Genomic DNA, 20044 nt, shown 5'->3' with positions numbered 1-20044 from the left:
AGGTTATCAGGCCCCGAGGTTATCAGCCCCCGAGGTTATCAGCCCCTGAGGTTTTCAGCCCCTTTTACCTTAACACCTACCTCCTGCATCCGGCCTTAGCCCTGACCCCTACTCGGACACTGACAGTTAATTTTCGGTGCTGAAGATACTTTTACTCTCTCTGCCTTTAGTTTACTTTTGAGAGGTCCACAGTAAGCCTAATTCTCATTTCTCTTTAGGTATTTTCCTTCCTGTTACTATTAAGATTATTTTTGTCATGAGCTTTCTGAATATTTACTATGACATACTTAGGTGTAGATTTATTTTATTTATTGTCCTTAAAATTTCCTGAATCTGGGGATTAGTTTTCTTTTACCTGTTCATCAATTCTAGAACACTCACAGTCATTATCTGTTCAAATATTACACTTATTTTCTCTTCTTCTGAAATTTATATTAGAACTTGGAAGTCGACTTCCATTCATCTCATTTCTATTTTGCTTTTCCTTGTGTTACATTTTGAAAAATTTCTGCATTTCTGTTCTCTAATTACCTCAGTCTTTATTCACCTAAACCCATTCATTCATATTTAAATTTTCATTTTTTTTTTAAATCTGGAAGTTCTATTTATGTATCAAATAAAGTGTTTTTCTTTTTTTATAGGACACTATTAAAATTCACTTTAATACTTCTTTGGGGAAAAGAATACCACACTTTTAGTCAATGATGAGAAACATTTTTACAGTAGTGGTAGGCTTTTATTTTTAATACCTATTATGCCATGAATTCATAGGGAAAAGGTTCCAGGAGCTCAGGTTTTTTCTGTTGGTTCTCACAAAGTGGGCTTCTCTGGGTGGGGCAGGCTGGCGCTTCAGTTGAACTCAGGTACCTTTCTCTTTGGCTTCCTTCTTATTCTGATCATTTTCCTTCATTTCAGGAAGCTATCTCGGCTCTTAGAGAGACAGTATGCTTAATATGCTCGATATGAACATTAATCCTCTTGGCCAGAATTTTGCCCTTAACTTGTTTGTTTACAATAAGGCCAACAGCATGCTGGGTGACTCTTCCAGTTGTGCCGTGGTGACATCTGTGTGACCTGCCTTTTTGAACAGTACCCATTCCCTTGATGTCCACAGCATCACTTTTCTTGTAGATTCACCAAAGGAACAACTTGTGGCCAAAGGAACAACAACTCCATGTTTTCTAAGAGACAAAGAGGACAGGTATGGGTGCCTCTCCTCTTTCCCTTTGTGTTTGTCATTTTGGTGAATTACTGGAAGACGACATCTCTTCAAATAAACTTTTTAAAAGTATTATTTAATGTCTCCTATTCTTACAAGAGTATTTTCATCCTATTCCTATTCATACTTCAGTCTGATATGTATCAGATCTCTGTGGGCAGTTTTTCTGTCCGGCTTTTATTCACACGGCTTTGCTGCCTCATGCGTTTATCATTCCTATTTGTGAAGTCCAGCTCCTTGGAATTTCACCTGTGGGACTTATATAAGATTTTATTCAAAGGTATATTTTCCAAAAAGTTTTTGCATTTTCCCAGGGAGCATTTAAAAATTGGGATATTTTCAGCTAAACTCTTGACATAATATTTTTTAAACTCTCTCACACTGGATACATTTGGACAACAAAATTGTGTGAGGATTAGTTTGTAGTTACTAGTTCTCACAGATAATTTTTCCTTCTTTTTTACAAACTAAGCTTTATGATAGAAAATTACCTTTCTGCCCCCTGGTGGAGGAAAAGAGCAGTGGGAGAAGGAGCAAGTTCATTTGAAATCACCTTTAAGGGGAGAGTCTTTGAACCCCCAGTGTAAGAAGACCCTCTAGACTTTATAGTTTGTGTACTGAAATCAAATCCAAGGCTCCCCCTTCAGGGGTCCTCAAACTTTTTAAACAGGGGGCCAGTTCACTATCCCTTAGACCGTTGGAGGGCCGGACTGTGGGCCCGGGACAAGTCGGCTGCTAAGCAGGACAGGCAGGGGGTGGCAAAAACCCCTGGCGGACTGGATAAATGTCCTAGGCAGGCCGCATGTGGCCCACAGGCCGTAGATTGAGAATACCTGCTTAAGCGGCTGACTGATTGGACCCCCTTTTGACCAAGAAGATCCCTAAAACTGAGTTGCTAGTTCTGAGTAAGGACATCAGACCTGCCTCATCATGCTTCCCACCCCACAGATGCTCTGTGACTCCCTACCAGGCCTAAGGCTGTGAAAGCCCCACCTGCAGTCCTCAATACACACAACAAATCACTTCATCTGTCTGGAACTTTGTCTCTAATTATTTTCAGCATTCCTTTTTCACTGACTCCTGGCTTTTAGAGAAAGACCATTTCAGCCAATTGTCAGCTCCAGAATCTTTAAACCCACCTATCATCTGTAAGCCCCCCCACTTCCAGATAGCCCACCTTTTTGGGCCAAACCATCGTATATTTACCACATATTAATTTATGATCTCACCTGTAATTCCTGTTTCCCTAAAATGTGTAGAACCAGACTGTAACCCCACGACCTCAAGTCTACTTGGTCAAGGCTTCTTGGGTGTGGCTCTGGGTCATGGTCCTCAGATTCAGCTCAGAATCAACCTCTTTAAGTTATTTTATACAGTATGGCTTCTTTTCCATCAACAACTTGAAAAACCAAATTCTAGGGCTTATCAAATGCTATCGGGCAAAATGCTAGCTTATTTCTTTGGATTCCTATTTTTACTTAGTTTTTGGCCTGTTTAAGATCTTCCTTCTTGGTCAGTGTAACCATGTATTTTAAAAAATGTTTTGAAAAATGTCTTAAATATTTCTTATGATTTTTATTATTTGGGTCAGTCAGGGAAATGTGTCTTCCAAGGAAAAAACCCAAAGTCTCTCATTCGTTAAAAATTTGCTTATATTAAAAATATTAAAGAATACAAACGTAAGAAACAAAACAAACAATCAAACACACAAATGAAGCAACCTTTTTCTCCAGACCCCATTCTCTTTGCAACTATAATAGTTTTTTTGTGTATAAAAATTTCCAGAGTCATTCTGTGTCTACAAGAGCACACCTACCCACATCCATCTCCTCACCCACACACATCCTTTTTAAGGAGAAGTAGTGGTGTCCTGTGTGTGCCCTAGCTTTTTAATCTAGATTACATCTTGAAAATTGCCCATACCAGTGTATACAGAAGTGTCATTCTTTTCAACAAGTGTATATTATTTTCCTGTATGAATGAACTGTAATTTATTTACCTTTTCCCTTATTAAAGGGTATGTTTCTTCGATTCAGTAATAATCCTATAACAAATTATCTTCTACAGTAATTGCTTGAGCATATAAATGTATCTGCAGGCTAAATTTTTCCTCTGAGGAAATTTTTAGGTCAAATGACTATCAATAAAAGCCACACACTGGAATTTAAAAAAAAAATAAAAAAAAACAAATGACTATCACAAATTATTATAACAATTGTTGTTGTCAAATTGCCTCTCATGATATTGGACCAAGTTACACGTGACTAACGAGGTAGGGGGATGCCTCTTTCCCCACACCCTTATTAACACAGAATGAGATAAATTGTTTTTATCATTGCCTACCTGATAGATGAAAAGAGTATTTCATTCACTCTTTGGCATTTTTCTTATAATGGAGAAAGTTGATCTCTGCTGTATATGCACAACTCTTCTTTGTGGCTTTCAATACATTTTACTTTCTTTTAATTGTCCTACAGGCCTATTTTTAATAAACTTTCTTGCTAAATTCTTTTCTTCTACTCAGTTTAGAAATTTAGGCATTGCCGGGTCTGTTCTCTGATCTTGTTTCCTTTCTATGCTTTGTGTCCTGTCATCTTAACCAATGCATCCACCCAGAAAACCCTCAAGTTTACATATATAATTTCAAATACCCCCCTGACTATTCAGTATTACTGTATGAATGTCATAATAGCAAATATCTCAGTTTAATATTTTGAAAACTACTTCTGGCGTAAGCCAACTCCTCCTGCTGATTCTTCTGTTTTTATTAATGTCACCATCATCTCTCTTTAAGTAACTGAATAGTTTATCTCCTATTCTTAGCTAGAAAATGTAGTCAAGATTTTCATATTGAATGTGGGGGTGAAGTAGGGGTAGTCATGATGACTTGTGATTTCATGGCTTGGTCCTGTGTGTGTGTATTATGGGGGGAATGGGAGGATGGGTATAGGCAATACAGGAGGGGAAGGATTTTGAGCTCAATTTTGGACCTTGTGAGATTGAAGTATCCAGGAAATAGGTGGCTCTCTTTAAGATGGAAATTAAGTATGTCAATTTTGTGTTGCATACAAGATACATATTTTGGACCCATCAATAATTAAACCATGATTGTAGACCGGAAAGCACCCAGGATGATGAGGTTAGTGAGATGAGAATGGGGCTTAAGATGGAGCACTGGAAACAGTGACCTATGATAGGGTGAAGTGAACTGGCATAGGTGGAAATTGAGTCAGAAAAGGGTGGTGTATTAAAGGAATAGTGAGAAGAAATAAGTGGTCCACAGTAAAGAATTTGGTAGTTATTCAGACTACAGAAAATTCAGACCCAGCAAAACAGAATTTTAGGGTAAAGAGGGAGCATAAGAGCTATCAAAAGACAGATTACACCCTCAGAGAAATGGGTTAGACTCCGCTAAACTAAAGCTTCCTTGACTGTGTTGTACGTCACCCATCCATCCACCGTTTCAGGTGGATTGTGTGTGCAAGTCTCTGTGTGTGTGCATGTGTGAAGGGGTGCTGCCTGCTCCTCGGACTTCTGTACCCCCTTGACTCCAGAGGTCTCAGAATGCATCATGGATGGTTGCAAAGTAAATTATTTTTACTCCATTTCTGATACAAAATGTATGGTGTCTTCTCTACCTTCTTCAACTTTCTGACACCAAAGGGGTAGCCAACAATTGAATCAAATTCTGACACTATCTACCTGGAGTTAGCATCAGAGTCCACGAAGACTGCCCCCAATTCAGACGTCGATCACAAGTTCCAGGCCATCTGTACTTCTGACGGCTCAGCTGTAAATTGGAAATTCCCACCATCCCCTCCTCAGGTTTGGTCGCTTTCTGGAACAGTTCACAGAACTCAGGAAGAAGTGTCCCTTATGTCTACTGGTTTATTATAAAGAATACAGTGAACAAACAGATGAAGAGGTGGATGGGATGAAATTCAGAGGGATCCCTGGCATAGGGCCTCTGTACGCAGCCGGGTACACCATCCTCCCAGCACCTCAACCTGGAAGATCTTTAAACACTGTGGTTTTTAATGAAAGTTTCATTGCACAGGTGCAGTTGATTAAATCATAGATAATGTTGACTAGCTCAATCTCTAGCCCCTCTTCTGTCTCTCCCTTGAGGTTAGGAGGTGGGACTGAAAGAGTCAACCCTCTAAGCACGTGATCAGTTCCTTTGGCAACCAGGCCCCATCCTGAAAGTACCTGGGGGTTTCTAGTCTAGTCATCTCATTAGCTTAGGAAAGACACTGTGGAGATTCCAAAGGTTTTAGGAGCTGTGTGTCAGGAACTGGAGAACAAAGACTGAATATTTACTATTTGTTATAACACAGTTGCTAAGTCTGATTCACATACAGAATATGTACAATTTACCTCAGCTTTCTCTTCTCTCAAGAATCATAGCCTTGCTATAGGTAGCAGCAACTTTTGTTCAAGGTCACCCTTTTCCTTTGAGAAATAATTGATGGAAACTCCCTGCATCTGCCTGTGGCCACTTTTAGTTATTTTGAATTTGTCTTTTTCAGATCAAAACTCCTTTCCTGATTCTTTCACAACTATTTCCATAGGAAGATCAACATTGTAAATTATTTGGGTTGTGTTATGGGCAGAATATGGCTGTGGGACCCTTGTAGTTAGAGGTTCATGTGGTGCTAGGGTAGGAAGTGGCTGTGAGTTCCCCAGAAAGTACAAAGCCAGAGCTAAGACATTCTTTAGCCTGGTACATGCAAATAAAAAAAAAAGTTAAGCTAATGGCAATTTTTATAATCTCCAATTGCAGAGAAGATTCAACATAACCTATAAATTCTCAGTTTACAAACCAGATCAGTCCTAGGTGAGTAATCTTGTGCAAGTCCTTTCAAAGTGAAATTCCACTCTTCTGGTTTGACAACTCAGATACTGGCAATGAAAGCTCTTTACCCAGAGTCCTGATTAGACAGTGTTTGTAATTGTTGGCTATTGCCTAACATGGCTATAGAACAAGCTGCTCAAAAGCTCTGGGCTTACAAAGGTGGATATTTACTTATTCGCTTTTTTGCTGATGTTTCTGCAGGTCAGTGTGGGAGGCTTTGCTTCAGCCTGAGTCAGCCCAAGATCATACCTCTCAAGGCATCTGTGTAGGTCACTTACTCTGTAACTCTTCTATCCAAAGCAAGACACCGCATGGGACCTAGTTCAAGGTCAGTAGAGCATGGACCTATACTCTGCCTCAAGGGGGAGAGAAGAATGAATATTTACTAAATAGCAATCTAATACTCATATTGGGAAATATTTTTAACAAGTACCATCAGAAGAGTTGTCTTTTAGCCAAAAACATTGTTCTAACTTCTATAATGAAGACCCATAAGAAATCCCAAATCATTACCTTTAAATTAGTGAATATAGGACTCTTTGATTTTCACTTTTAATATACTCCTTTTGGGGGAAGGAGTCTCACTATGTTGCTTACATTAGACTAGAACTCTTGGGCTCAATCGATCCTCTCCCCTCAGCCCCCTAAATAGCTTGGACTATAAGTGTGAGCTACTACATCTGGCTCATGTTTAATATATTCTTAATAAAATGAGTAAGTTGCTAAAAAAAAAAAAACTAAACAACTACAAATATAAGTTTTCAGTAACACAGGTATTATGCACAGTGACATCTGTAACAATACAATGAAATCCATTTTTCAAGTTACAGATTTTACATTACGCTTATATGGTCTTACCTGTTGGAGGGCCTAATGCAGCCACCTGTGAACCTTCTCCCAGCCTCCTCCTCTCTTCCTAAGACAAAGGTACAAAGGATCTGGATAGCCCCACCCCTAAGAAGTTCACACCAAGACTCTAACTTTCTGGCAAAGCTGTGGAATTTGCTTGCCCCCATGCTCCAATATAAAAGGGGGTCTCTAACTGCCCCTGGGCACAGAAGCCACCTTTGCACAGCCCAGGTGGGTCACCCTCCCCTCTCAATTAACCCGGGCTGAACATCTCTGCTCTGGTTCTTTGCTTTAGCCTGAGTCAGCCCAAGGTCACACCTCTTAAAGCATCTTCTTTGGGCACCCCCACTTACACCTTTCCTGTGGTGCCAGAATGCAGGACTGGTGGCTGACTGGCGGCTGGCTGCTGGCCTCCCTAGTCAGCCCACTTTTCTCAGACCTGATTCCAGCTGTGCCCAGACCCAACTCTACTGACCTGTCTGTCAGAGAATCCTAGAGGACGTTGCCCCAACTGCCATTTAAAGGTGAGTATAGTCCCTAAACAGCTTCAAACAGAACCTCCCTCGGCTCCCTCTTTGGCCTGCTCTGAGCCTCTGTCCTCATGTCCACCTGTCTTCTTCATTTTATTTGTTTGTTGGTGCCTAATTGCTGTGCTCTCCTCTGGGTTCCTGGAGACCTCAAATTGTTTTTTTGCTTCAAGCCAAGTGGAGGACATTCTTTTAGGCTTTTAAGGTTCTGAAGACCTCAAGTTTTCTGAGAAAAAATAGGGATGCCTGACCTTTCTGAGGTTTCTTCACTTTGTACTCCTCCATGCCTTGGGAAACAAGGGATGCCTTCTTTTCTACTCCAGGTAGGGAAGGACATCTGGGACATTGGAGCTGGCCCTTTCACCCCCCTCAGCAGAGATATCCCAGGGCTGTCTCCTTTTACCTCAATGCAAATTAAAAAGTGGGACCTTTAATTTGAATATCTTAAAGAACTTGAATAATTTTCTCAAAAAAAAAATGGCATGTGGACCAAAAACAATGTCATTTTACATTCCAAAAAACAGCCTTAATCTCCCTCTGTGCTTACCCCTCCCTATGCAAATCATTACTTGAACACCTCCCCCTCAATCTTCCTCCCCATCTTCCCTTCTCCAGGAATTCCTCTAGTTCCTATCACTCCTCAACTTCCTAACCTGTCCCCTCCCAACCCTGCTGCGCACCCCCTCACCCCCCCCCCAGGTGCAGGTGGCTGCAGGTGCAAGATGTGGAACCCTGAGGCTGCAGACCCAGGGACTCCGTGGCAGTTAAGCCTTGGGAAGCCTTGTGTGCTCCCTAGGTCACAGCTGAAGCAAGCACAGTACACCAGCCAGGGGTGCACCAGCCATGGCAGGGGTGGAGGGAGCTCTCACACTGGGCAGCCACCTGGTCCCTTCCTCCCACTCACTCTGCCCACAGAGGGAGGTGACAGGAGGCTCAAAGCACCAGTTGGTGCACCTTACTGTGCTTTCTTTCTGAGCCTGCCCAAACTTCAGCCTGGATGTACCATTTCCATCTTGTGATAATGTGATGGTGGGATTTGCCTGATCTTACAACTTGGTGAATGCGAGAGAGAGTCCTTGTCTCAGATTAGCAATTCTGGGCACATAGTTGATGTATGTCCCACAGTCAGATGCTCCCTCTCTACTAGGGCTGGGTCAGAAGCCAGGAGCTGATTTTCTAATGTGGATAGCAGGAACTTGCTCCAGAAACCCAGAAGGACGTCTGCAGCTCCTCTACTGGATCTTTGGGGTCACATGACCCAGAGAGTAGGACTGGGTATATAGAGCCCTTTCTCGTTCCAGGCCACTTACAACTGGAAGGTTCAACACTAGTATTATGTCGACCTCACTCCATGAATGGATAGATTGCTAAAATCCTGGAGGGCAATAAGGGAAGCTAGGTAGGGAAGGGCAAAGAGCTGAGCAGAGTTTGGGCAAATGAAGTCTCACCTTGACCTGGTGGGGATGGAGGGAACGTTTTGTAGCTTAAATTGCATCACAGTGTTGTCTCCTTGTACACTGAATCAAATAGACACTGTCCACCTGGGTGGCTGTGGTTGGCTCTTATAAGGTGAGGAGTCATCTTGAAAGGAGATCACAGGTAGGAACTGTTAAAAATCACTCCTAGTAGCCCCGGCTGGGGAAGCAGTAGGTAAATGAGATCTGGCTGGGGCTCCAACAACATTTGTGACATTACAATTAAAAGACACAGGAAGGAGAAAAATTAAAAAACAATCACTCTTAGTACCATTGTCCCTTGAGGAATACCTAAGGCATTTTTGGTACATTTCCCCCCAAATGATTTTAAATTCTTTTCAGTTTTATTTTATATAGTTGTGATTGTACACAATTTAACCTATCTTTGAAGTCTGATATATCAATTGTCACAAATATCTCCTTCTTGTCATAAGTTTTTTAGAAGTGCAATTTTTAAGGCAATACAAATATTTAATCAAATCACAATGAAAAGTTAAATTTAAGAGTGAGACACAACCTCTGATTTCATACAATATTTTCAAAACCTAGGGTCTGGCGAGGGCTTGTCTGGGCATAGCAGGTTTATGATGGACAGTTGTGGGCAGGTAGTAAATTGAAGGAGCTGCAGGGTCTGTGCATGGGGAAACGTGCATTCCTGGATGTTGGGTCCATGAGGGCTGCAGAGGGATGATCAATGGGGATCCAGAAATGTGAAGCATGGGAAGAAGGCAGAAACAAATGAGTGAGAAGTTGCACCAAGAGAAAGGGCACATGCCCTGGGAGAAATTGGCTGAAGCCAAAATTTCCATGCAACACCTTCTGGTGACTTGCGGCAATTAGGTTCCAGAAACGTGTGTGTCGGTGAGAAATCTGAGTTTTTCAGATTGACCCATTTTTGCATACAGAGTTTAGGTCACAGTCAGCCCTGAGCTTTGGACTACTTGGGAGCAGTCTCAGAAGACTGTCCTTGTGCTCCGGGCTCATACATTGCAATTGACAGATGAAGAAATAAAGTTACACAGTTACAGACTCTAGCTCTCTGATCTCTTACTCTCACCCCTCCTTTCTGAGTTTGGACTCTCAAATAGTTCTTGCTGCAGCCTTGGCCTTTACCTCAGCTTCAATTAAGTCTCAGGGCCAATCCAGGCTACTCCTGGGAGGCTCAACAGCCTCGTTAGCAATCCCACACTTTATTGAGTTTTTTCTAGAACAAAAATTATGTATATGTTAAAATAACTACAAAACCCTCAGCTTCTAATGAAGGTAATATGGCATAAAAAAAGAGCTGAATTTGTCGTCATTTACAACAGAGAAACAATTAAAGAAGAAAGAGATTCATAATTAAGAAAGGAGTATTATAAATAGCTACATAATAACTAAACATCAGAAATGAATGACTGCATCCCTAGAGATATATATAATTTTCAGATGGATGTAAGAGGAAATAGAGAGCTTGAGGCAACCACTGAGAACTCTATAAATAAAAAAGATTGAAGATCTCCCTCTCAAAAGCCTGTAAGCCCATGTAGTACAATTTTTATCAAATTTTATGTACAATTACCAGTTTTTAAAACAATAACTAACTCTAGTCTTATACAAGTTATATCCAAAAATTGAAAAAATAATGTTTATGATCTTAGAGATACTTGGAAAATTAAGAATAGGAGGAAAATTTTTTGACTTAATTAACTTTATCTAGCAAAAGACCTGTAGTAAACTTTAAACTTATGAAGAAGATTTAATGTTATTTTTTTAAAAATAGGGACAAGAGAAGGCTGGCCACTACCATGCCTGGAGACCCTAACCGGTATGACAGGAAAGAGGCATAAGAGATGTAAACATTGGAAGTGATGCAGATACGTTCATGTATCTCCGGAAACCAACGTTTTCTTTCTTTCTTTCTTTCTTTTTTTTTTGAGACAGAATCTCAAGCTAGGCAGAGTCCACAATGTCTTACTTTTTATCTCAGTCACAGGTAGCAAGCAAACAAGTAATCGGTTAAGCACACTGAGAATTGCAACGATTACACATTTCTACACAATCTTTGATTAACATAAAAAGAAATAGAAAATATCATTTTTGGTCTCCCACATTATTCAGGCAAGGCTTTATTTGGGGTTGGGAGGGCTTTGATGAAACAAAAGAGACACAGTGCTGATTAAGCAGCAAGCAGACTGGCTCTCCAGACAAAGGGCTGGGGAACATTTAAAGGGTAAAGAGAGAAAGCTTGATGCTAAGAATCATAGCACATAGAGGCAGAGAATCGTTGATAGTTGCTTATCCAGTGATCATGCTGCTTCAAACACTGCATGTCCTGTTAGCACGTTAAATCTCTAGTCTTGGGAATAATTTTTAGTATTAAAATGAGGCAAAAGCTATGAGCAGTCAACTTAGGAATTCACCTTGGCAGTAACCAGTCTATGCTGGCTTTGACTAGGGCTGGTGGATCCCTGCTCTAGTGGTTACCAAGTGCTGTTAAAGAAAGCAGAACTGCCTTCTGTCAAAGCTGGTGTTAATTTTCAAGGCTTTTGGTCTGTATTGTAAGCTTTGGCTCAAGGCTCAGGGAGGTATCCAAAGCCCATCTGCTCTACTATCTCATAACCATTGAGTACACTGTTATTATTAGTACTTTAAACACAGTCATCTTTCAGATTAATTAAAAATAATAAAGTAAACAATTTTATTTTATCTTAATTTATTCCTTCTCTCTTTTCCTTTCTGTAAGTAGATCCAAATTTCAGACCTATAAAATTTTTCTTCTCTCTGAAAAACTTCTTTTAACATCTCCCACAGGCAAGTATACTTGTGATGAATTCTTTTTTTTTTTTTGATATGAGAAAGTCTTCATTTCTCCTTTACTTTTGAGGGATAATTTGAAAATTTGGGAAGCTGTACAGTTTAGATTGGTAATTTTTTCCCCTATTAATACTGGATGTTTTATTTCTGCACTCTTTTTTCTTGCACAGTTTCTCATGGAAAGCCTCCTGAAATTCTTATCCTTGTTCCTCTCTATGTAAAGTGTTTCTGTTCTCCAGCTTCTTTAACAATTTTTCTTTTTGTCTTTGATTTTTTGTAGTTTAAATTGATGTGTGTGAGAGAGAAAGAGAGAGACTGGCACTGATTTGTTCTCTACTTCCTCTGTCTATGAGGTTTTGTGTCTGCCATTAATTTTGGAAAATTCTAAGCTACAATTACTTCAAATATTTCTTCCTCCTTCTCTCTTCTGGATATTCTAAGTATGCATAGGATATGCATTTTGAAATATTTTCCTTGGATGTTTTGTTCTATTTCTCCTCCTTGCGTTTTACTTTATGTTTCCATTGATCTATGTTCACCTCACTGACTTCTAACTTTTTACTCTAGTCTACCAATGAGAGTAACAGCAAAGGTATTCTTCATTTTTGTTACATTGTTTTTGACTTTGATATTTTTCCTTGGTGTTTAACTCTGTGTTTTCATGGCTCATCTGTCTGTGTGTATTACTGACTTTTTTCTATTAAAGTCCTTAACATACTAAGTATCATTATTTTAGCTTCCCTGTCTGCTGATTTGGACACCTGTGCCCTATCTGAGTTTGGTTCTGACAATTACTTCATCTCTTCAAACTTCACTTCGTCTGGCTTCCTGGTATGTCTTGTAATTTTCTGTTGAAAGTTGAACATGTTTCACTGGGTTACAGAAATGGGAGTAAGTGTGTCTTCAGAGTGAGGATTTATGTTATGCTGGCTCGGAAGTGGGCTGGATTAAATGGCTGCATAACTCTAAGCACCAGAGGCTTCCAATTCCTTCAAGGTTACCCATTTTCATCTCCTCTTTTTTTTTTTTTTTTTTTTGACCGGGGCTGTGTTTGAACCCACCACCTCCAGTATATGGGGCCAGTGCCCTACTCCTTTGAACCTCAGGCGCTGCCCTCCTCTGCTGTTTTGGGGTTTCTGACTGAGCCCGTGTCTTGCACCCTTTTCAGGTGTTAGCCACTGTTGTTGCACTGGAGCTCTGTTGACATGGGGAGGTAGCATTCTCTCCTCTAGCCTTTAGTGGACCTGTTTCTCAGAGCTGTCACTTTCGCAAGTGTCCAGATGTGTGGCTCGCTCCCCCTTCCCTAAAGCCCTGGCCCATCTTGACTCTTATCCCCTTTAGGTGAGATGGTGGGGCTTGCAGGGCCTGGGGTGAGGAATGCTCTTTCCTCAGCTGGGAGAGGCTCTGCAAAGCCCTTTCCCCTGGACCTCAGGCCTTTATACTGGGAAGGCTCCGGGCTTATATTACAATGACCACTCTGTTCCAGAGCTGGGCGTCAGGGTCAGGGGATTGTTCTCCGAGCTTCACTGTGAGAATCTGCTGGGGTTCCCACATAAGTGTGGGGGGCCGCCTAAGATTTTGACCCTTGAGAATTTCTCACTCTCAAGCTAATTCATACTCCCCCATAGCAAGTTGTTAAAATCACCATTTCACTGTTACTTGCAGTCTCTAGCTCCAGGTGAGCTGACTTGGGCTGTATCTCTCAAAAGAGCCTGTTTCCTCCGATTTTCAAGATGGCAGCTGCCCTATAACCTCGCTTTCCTCCAAGGACAGTGATTTGTTTTTCATTTTCCCAGATTTCTGTTATTGTAAGGACAAGAATGATGACTTCTAAGCTCTTTACATGTTGGAGATGAAACTTGAAGACTTAGTTTTATTACCTTTTAATCAGTCCTCCATGGGACCTTTCTTTAGAACATAAAGTACTTCCATTCTTCCTCAGATTTGTGGCTGCAGCCAAAATTTCAAGACATTAAAACAAAACAAAACCTTTTTTTCCATTTGCTATCCTGTAACACATATTTACGTAACTAGTACGGAGTACTTGGCAATGTGCATGAAACATAATAGGCTCTCAGTACATATTTTTGAAAGAAAAAAAGAAAGAGAGGAAGAGAGATAGGAAAAGGAGAAGAAAAAATTTGAAGGAGAAAGAGAAAAACAGGAAGCCTAAAGAGATAGAGTGCCAAGATTTAAAATTTAACAAAAATGTTATCACCACAAATGGACTGTATAACAGAGCACTGAATACTAACATAAGGTGGTAATTCAAAGCAGGGCAATATAAATTTTAAAAATGTATACTAAAAAAGGAGTTAGGCAAACATTTTGAGATTACAAAGTGTTAAAAGAGTATTTATTTTGTAAAAATCCGTATCTTTAAGCAATTCAACTTCCCTACATGAAATATCAAAAATAACTTTAACATCTAAGGGGATAAAAGTGAATATAAATAGAATTTCAAATTAATGTAGGGAGAAGGTAGAAAGGAGGGTCAGGAGAGGCTAATGGCTGCCATTTTTGCTAATACTAGACCCCAACCCCTTAGACATGTAAGCTGCTGCCCAGGGCCACCAAAGGATGGATAACTCAGGAAATAGAATGCCTTATAAATTGTTCAAACTTACCTTTTTGTGACAACTATTTATGATTAACTTTTATGACCTGACCACAAGACAATGCTGGTCCCGAAATCCCATTTCCTAATGGGGTTTTTGCACGACACATAAACATGTTAACATGGCCTTGTGAGGAGCCCCTGACTGCTGGAAAGGACCCTTCTCTGTCTGGGGGGTAGGCCCTATCATCTCACTCTCCCTTAATAGACTTTGTTTGTTTTTTTGACTTTCTGTTGCTAGTTGATTCACTCTTGACTTCTTTCCAGCACAAAGCCAAGAACCACTTGGCATGTTCAGGACCTTTCCTCCCTTCACTGGGGCAACCATCGCATCAAAATGATGCCAAACTCATGGCCGCAAACCAGAGGTTCAAGGTCAGAGTTTAGGGGGGACACAGTGGAAACTGAAGACTGGGTATTAGCAGGTACCAACCCCTGCATTAGATCTTTCATAGGCCTTACAACAGTCATATGAGGAATTGCAACCATTTCCACATTTGGGGAAAGGGTCTCAGAGAGTTCAAATCTCCACCCTAAGTTGCACAGCGAAGCTGATTGGAATCCACACCTGTGAGGTGAGAAAGCCTGTAGCCACGGTTACTCACGCCTACTTTCCCACGCTTAGAAGTCTCCGTAGGCCTTAGAGTTGTGGCTGCTGTAATGAAAGTATACCCTCCAGTCTCCCTTGCACTGATTAGCCATATTTGAGGATATTGTTGTGTGGCAGCTTCTAGAAATACTCTTAAAAGGCAAATTGGTGCCCTGGTGCCTTTCTTCTTCATCTCTACCTAAGTCTCCCACTTCTTTCTTAACTGTGGTGATGACAGCCATACTCCTGGGATGGCAGAACAAGGATCCATCAGTCAGTACTTGGGTCCCAGGGACTTCACAGAACAGACTCCAGAAATAGGTGACATAGTCACTGTGGACTTTCACCCAACAAGAGCACACTTTTACAGTGCTTAGATCATTGTTACACAGGGTCCCTGTTACAGCTCATATAGAATTCAGTGTCCTGCAGGGGACACTGCACAGAACAGAAGTGGACATACATAGTCTGATAGCATCACACATTTCCCCTCTCTCTATCCCATTAGGTGGGAGGGGAAATGTGTGCAGAATTTTACTGATCTATGGAAATCTGGTAATACTTGTTTGGCAGTGGAAACATTAGGTTCAAATGGCTCTTACTTGACCTTAGAAGATGTATTATCTGCTGGGTATGGATATAGTGTGACAGGGAAAAGGTAAGGCAAATTCAGAGTTTTGCTGTAGCTTGTGTGTTCTTGTTGCTTTAATCAGAGCCACACAGAGGAGACCTCAGGCTGGAGAGCACTGTGGGCTAGTGGAGGCGTGAAGGAGCCCCAGCTCTCTCATCGCATGCTCAACTGGCTGACAGGTGACAATTTGGAGCTTTGGAGGGTTGAAACAAACAACACTCTTGCCCTCTGTGCCTTGAGAAGTGAGGGTCCCAGCCAACAGCCTCAGGACAAGGGAGACTGTGGTCTTAACTCTTTCCCCCGTATCTTCCATTAAGGGTTATTTGCCAGATTTGGGTGTGATCCAGTGCAGCAACATCGAGTGAGGGGTGGGTGCAGCCTTTTCTCTACACTGTGACTTCAGATGGTCCCAATCACGTTTCCACTACACTGAGAGACAGGGTGGCAGGCGTGAGCAGAGCAGGTGCCGGTTACGGAGCACAGGCATCAGGCTCAAAGGTTTATCTAAGCAAGACCTTTGGCAGTGGTTTAAATGCCAAGACAGTGGGATGAATCAGATACACCAGAAGCCTCCTGAGTTATTGGAGCAAATTGCATTGCCAAAGCAAAGAGGACAGACTTGAAACAGGCTGTAATTCCAGTTTGAAACTCGACTATCTGTATAGGCGTGAGAAAGGATACAGGTTGCATAGCTTATCTCAGGTGTGGCCTCAGAATATATTGAACAACAAGAATCCTCCAGGCGGTGGAGGGCAGTAGACAAGAGGGAACCTCACAGAGAAGCAGGATGTGCTGCCCTAGAAGGGGAGCCCTTGGGATTACTGCCCAGCAACATCCCCCGATTGCAAATCATCTGTGCGCTCCCTCTGCCCACTGCCTGGTTTTCAATGGAAGGTCTTTCTCTTCCCTTCCGACCACTCTCCTCTCTTCTCTTCCCCTTCTCTGCATTCCCCTCCGCTCTGTGGTCCTCCCTGTCCTTCCTTTCCCTCTTTCTAGTCCCAACTCTCCTGCTTCTCATGCTCCATTGAGTGTGTTGAAGGTAAATCACTGCCTTTCACCGTCTTGGTCATTAGCCAGGAAGAGCTGTATCAGGATGTACAGGAAGGCTCTGCCCAGCACCACGAACCCTGAACTTCCTGTGGCATGAAGGGGGCTGGGCAGAGGTTTGAGTTCTGGGCTCTGTCGGGCAAGAAGAAAATGCACAAATATCTGAGAAGACTGTGGCAGAAAGTGTGAGTTGGCACCCGACACCTGCACTTACCTTTTCTATGATGGTGGAACCCTGGCCTCTTCCTGGCTCAGGGCAGTGCAGGACAAAGACCACACTCCTCAGCAGCCGTCGCAGATCAGTTCAGTCACAGGACTAATTCTGACCACCAAGATGTGGTGTTTGTGGGGTGTGGAATGTGCATGCATTATCCTGAAGTGCATGGGGGTGCCTCCTGCCCTCTGGCTTCTTGTGGGCAGGAATGTGAGTGTAACGGCTGAGGTCTTGGTGGCCACTGTAGACCACACTCATCAGTGGTGTTTAGGATGAGAGCCTCCCAGCCACTGACGGGCACGGGAGCCTGGGTGCCCAGCACCGTGGAGCACCTATCACCGTCAAAAGCTCCCTCAAGACTCCCTAAACCTCAGGAGCACAGCTCTACTTTCGTCAAGCTCTTGTCACATTGAGTGGTTTGGGTCCCCACAACTGAACGTAATCCTGACGGAGTGAGCAGCCTTGATGCAGAAAGACCCACTAGGAAGCTGCTGTCCTGGTGGGCAGCAGATGAGAAGAGCCAGACCAAAGGCAATGGCAGGGTGGGGAGAGGCAAAGTGAGGGCAGGGCCCTACACCTGGGTCTCTGGCTTGGACAATGTGGAGGAGCAACAGGCAGGGCCAGAGTCCACAGAGGAGTCACAGAGTGAGGGATCCGAGGACGGAAACTAAGATCTGAGCAATGCAAGGAGCGAGCAAAGCAGGAGGCCGGCGGAGGTGTCACAGGGCCAAGGACAGAAACTGAGATCTGAGCAATGCAAGGAGCGAGCAAACAGGGGGCTGGGGGGTGGAGGTGTCACAGGGCCACGTGCTGAGAGTTGAGTAGTGTCAGGCGTGAGAAGAGAAATACAAGTGTAATGAGGAATAATGAAATCCGAGGGGATCATTCCCACCAAATCACTGTGACGTGGTGGACATGCTGGCTGGACGGCTTATGCACGAATGTGAGTCTAACAACTGGGCCAATTAGCCCAGGTTGCCTTTTAAATGGCGTTACTAGAGGAGAGAGCGAGGTTCTTGTAAAGTCTGTTGACTTTTATGTTTCACACAGTCTCTGGTGTATTTGTAGGGTTTAGGCGAGCAGCTCTGGGTGGAGAGGGTGACCTGAGGGAGGGAACCTTGGGCAAAGCCCCAAAGGCATTGAGGGGAGCACCATCTGCAGCTCCTCCTGGAGCAGCTCCCCTGAGGCTGAATGGAAGAGAGAAGGTGGGGGTGGAAATCAAGGCCTTGGGAGGTGCCCCTGGGGGAGCTGAGGGTGTTAATACTTTACGGCTTCAATTTTCTTGTCATTCAAGAGAATGACACTCTTGAAAAGCAGGTGCCAGTGCTATGGTGGGCTGGAAGGCCACCACAGGCACCGGGGGCAAGAAGCAAACAGCCACACAGAAGGGGGTGACGGGCCCATCTGGCTTTGCCAGGAGGCCTGGTGCATTTCAGGTCTATCCTGCGCAAAATCCAACGGGGCTAGAGATAGACAGGAGGTGTGCCAGTGGAGCGCTCGGTGATGCCACGGGGCGGAGCGGCTCTCACCGTCCTCCCCGCTGCGCAGGGAGTGCTGACGCACACTCAGCACCTGCAGCACGGACACGCTGAGCACACGGGACAGAGCCCGCTGCTCTCTCACCCTCACAGGCAGCTTCCCCAATGGGGAGCACCAATGGCTGATGCACTTACTGTGGGTTGGGGAGGCGGATCCAGAGGTTATTGGGGAGGCAGATCCAGACCAGAGGCCTTCCTCCATGGCCCAGATGTGGTTTGCTCACCGTCAGCAGCCTGGAAGGGATGTGAATGGGGAACACTTGGATAAACTTGAGACAGGTCACTACTCTGCAAATGTGAAGGGCCTACACTGCCACATCCTCTCTTCATGGAGCTGTTCTGGGGACAGGTTGCCTCATGTCAGTTTTTGTTGGGTGGCCCAAGTTTTGGTTATGATTTTCTCAAGTGCTGACTCTCAGAGGTTGGAATTAGAAGTTTTCAAGGGTCTCCAGTTCATTCTGCCTCCAAGATTCTGACTTCATTTGACAAAGTGTGACTGTCTCTGTGTTAGGACGCTAAGGAGTATGAGGTCTTGTGTGGCCTGGGTTTCCTTTCCTAGCTTGGCGTCTATATCTACTATGGACTGAATGTGTACGTCCCCCTCAAATTTATAAGTTGAAGCTTTACTCTCAACTTTATTAGAAGGTGGGTGCTTTGGGGAATAATTAGGGTTAGATGAGGTCAAAAGAGCAGGGCTCTCGTGATGGGACTGCCGTCTTTAGAAGACGAAGAAAGATCTCTCTCCCTTCCTCATTCCCTCAGTGCACTGCGAGGAAAGGCCATATGAGGACCAGTGAGAAGCTAGTTATCCATAAGCCCTCACCAGAAATCAATCAGCCTGCACCTTAGCCTTGAACTTCCAGCTTCCAGAATTGTGAGAAATAAATTTCTATTGTTTAAACCACTCAGTCTGTGGTATTTTATTATGGCAACCCAAACTGACTGAGACAGAATCACAACATACAACTACCACCCAGGGCAGTGCCTGTGGCTTAGTGGGTAGGGCGCTGGCCCCATATACCGAGGGTGGCATGTTCAAACCTGGCCCCAGCCAAATTGCAACAACAAAAAATAGCTGGGCGTTGTAGTGGGCACCTGTGGTCCCAGCTACTCAGGAGGCTGAGGCAAGAGAATAGCCTAAGCCCAAGAGCTGGAGGTTGCTGTGAGCTGTGATGCCACGGCACTCTGCCGAGGGTGACAGAGTGAGAGTGTGTTTCTTTAAAAAAAAAAAAAAGATTGTGGCCATACATTTTTACCAAGCCAAACTCCATTAAAAAAAAATTAAAACAAGAAATTTAGTGGGAATATATAGAGGGGCCAGTGTCCATCTCAGGGTACCACCCTGGCCCTATAGCTGTTCCTCAGGCTTGGTTTGGTGCTGGGCTTCATTAGGATTTAATTCCAAAAGGAAATGGGTATAAGACACATGCTAAGAACACTCCTCTGAGGCATTAAATCACCTTCTTATTTATTGCCATCTAGAATCCTCTAATTTACATGTGGTCTCTTCTCCTAGAAGCGCCTCAAGTAAATCTGAAGTTGTTTAGACAATTTTATGGGTATTGTAAAACCGCAATTGAATTTCAGGCCTTTGGAGTAGTCCAGCCAAGATGCACTCCAATTAGAAATAATTGCTGCTAATGCGGTTATGATGTGGTGGGTGCCCACTGTGCCCCACTGAATCCCC

The 20044-nt window shown here is 43.2% G+C and overlaps 1 protein-coding gene across 1 annotated transcript in view; it reads right to left on the bottom strand.

Annotated features, from left to right (window-relative positions):
- Window positions 1-18559, bottom strand: part of LOC100945379 (serine/threonine-protein phosphatase PP1-gamma catalytic subunit-like) — a 38144-nt gene extending 19585 nt beyond the window's left edge. The window contains exon 1 of the mRNA XM_012807541.1: window positions 18349-18559. Within this exon, the coding sequence (XP_012662995.1) occupies window positions 18349-18559 (211 nt within the window). The remainder of the gene's footprint in view (window positions 1-18348) is intronic.
- Window positions 18560-20044: the final 1485 nt, after the last annotated feature.

Source organism: Otolemur garnettii, unplaced genomic scaffold, assembly GCF_000181295.1.
Source record: "Otolemur garnettii isolate 467f Iridium unplaced genomic scaffold, OtoGar3 scaffold00071, whole genome shotgun sequence".
Classification (NCBI taxonomy): Eukaryota; Metazoa; Chordata; class Mammalia; order Primates; family Galagidae; genus Otolemur; species Otolemur garnettii.
This window is presented reverse-complemented; position numbering and strand designations above follow the sequence as displayed.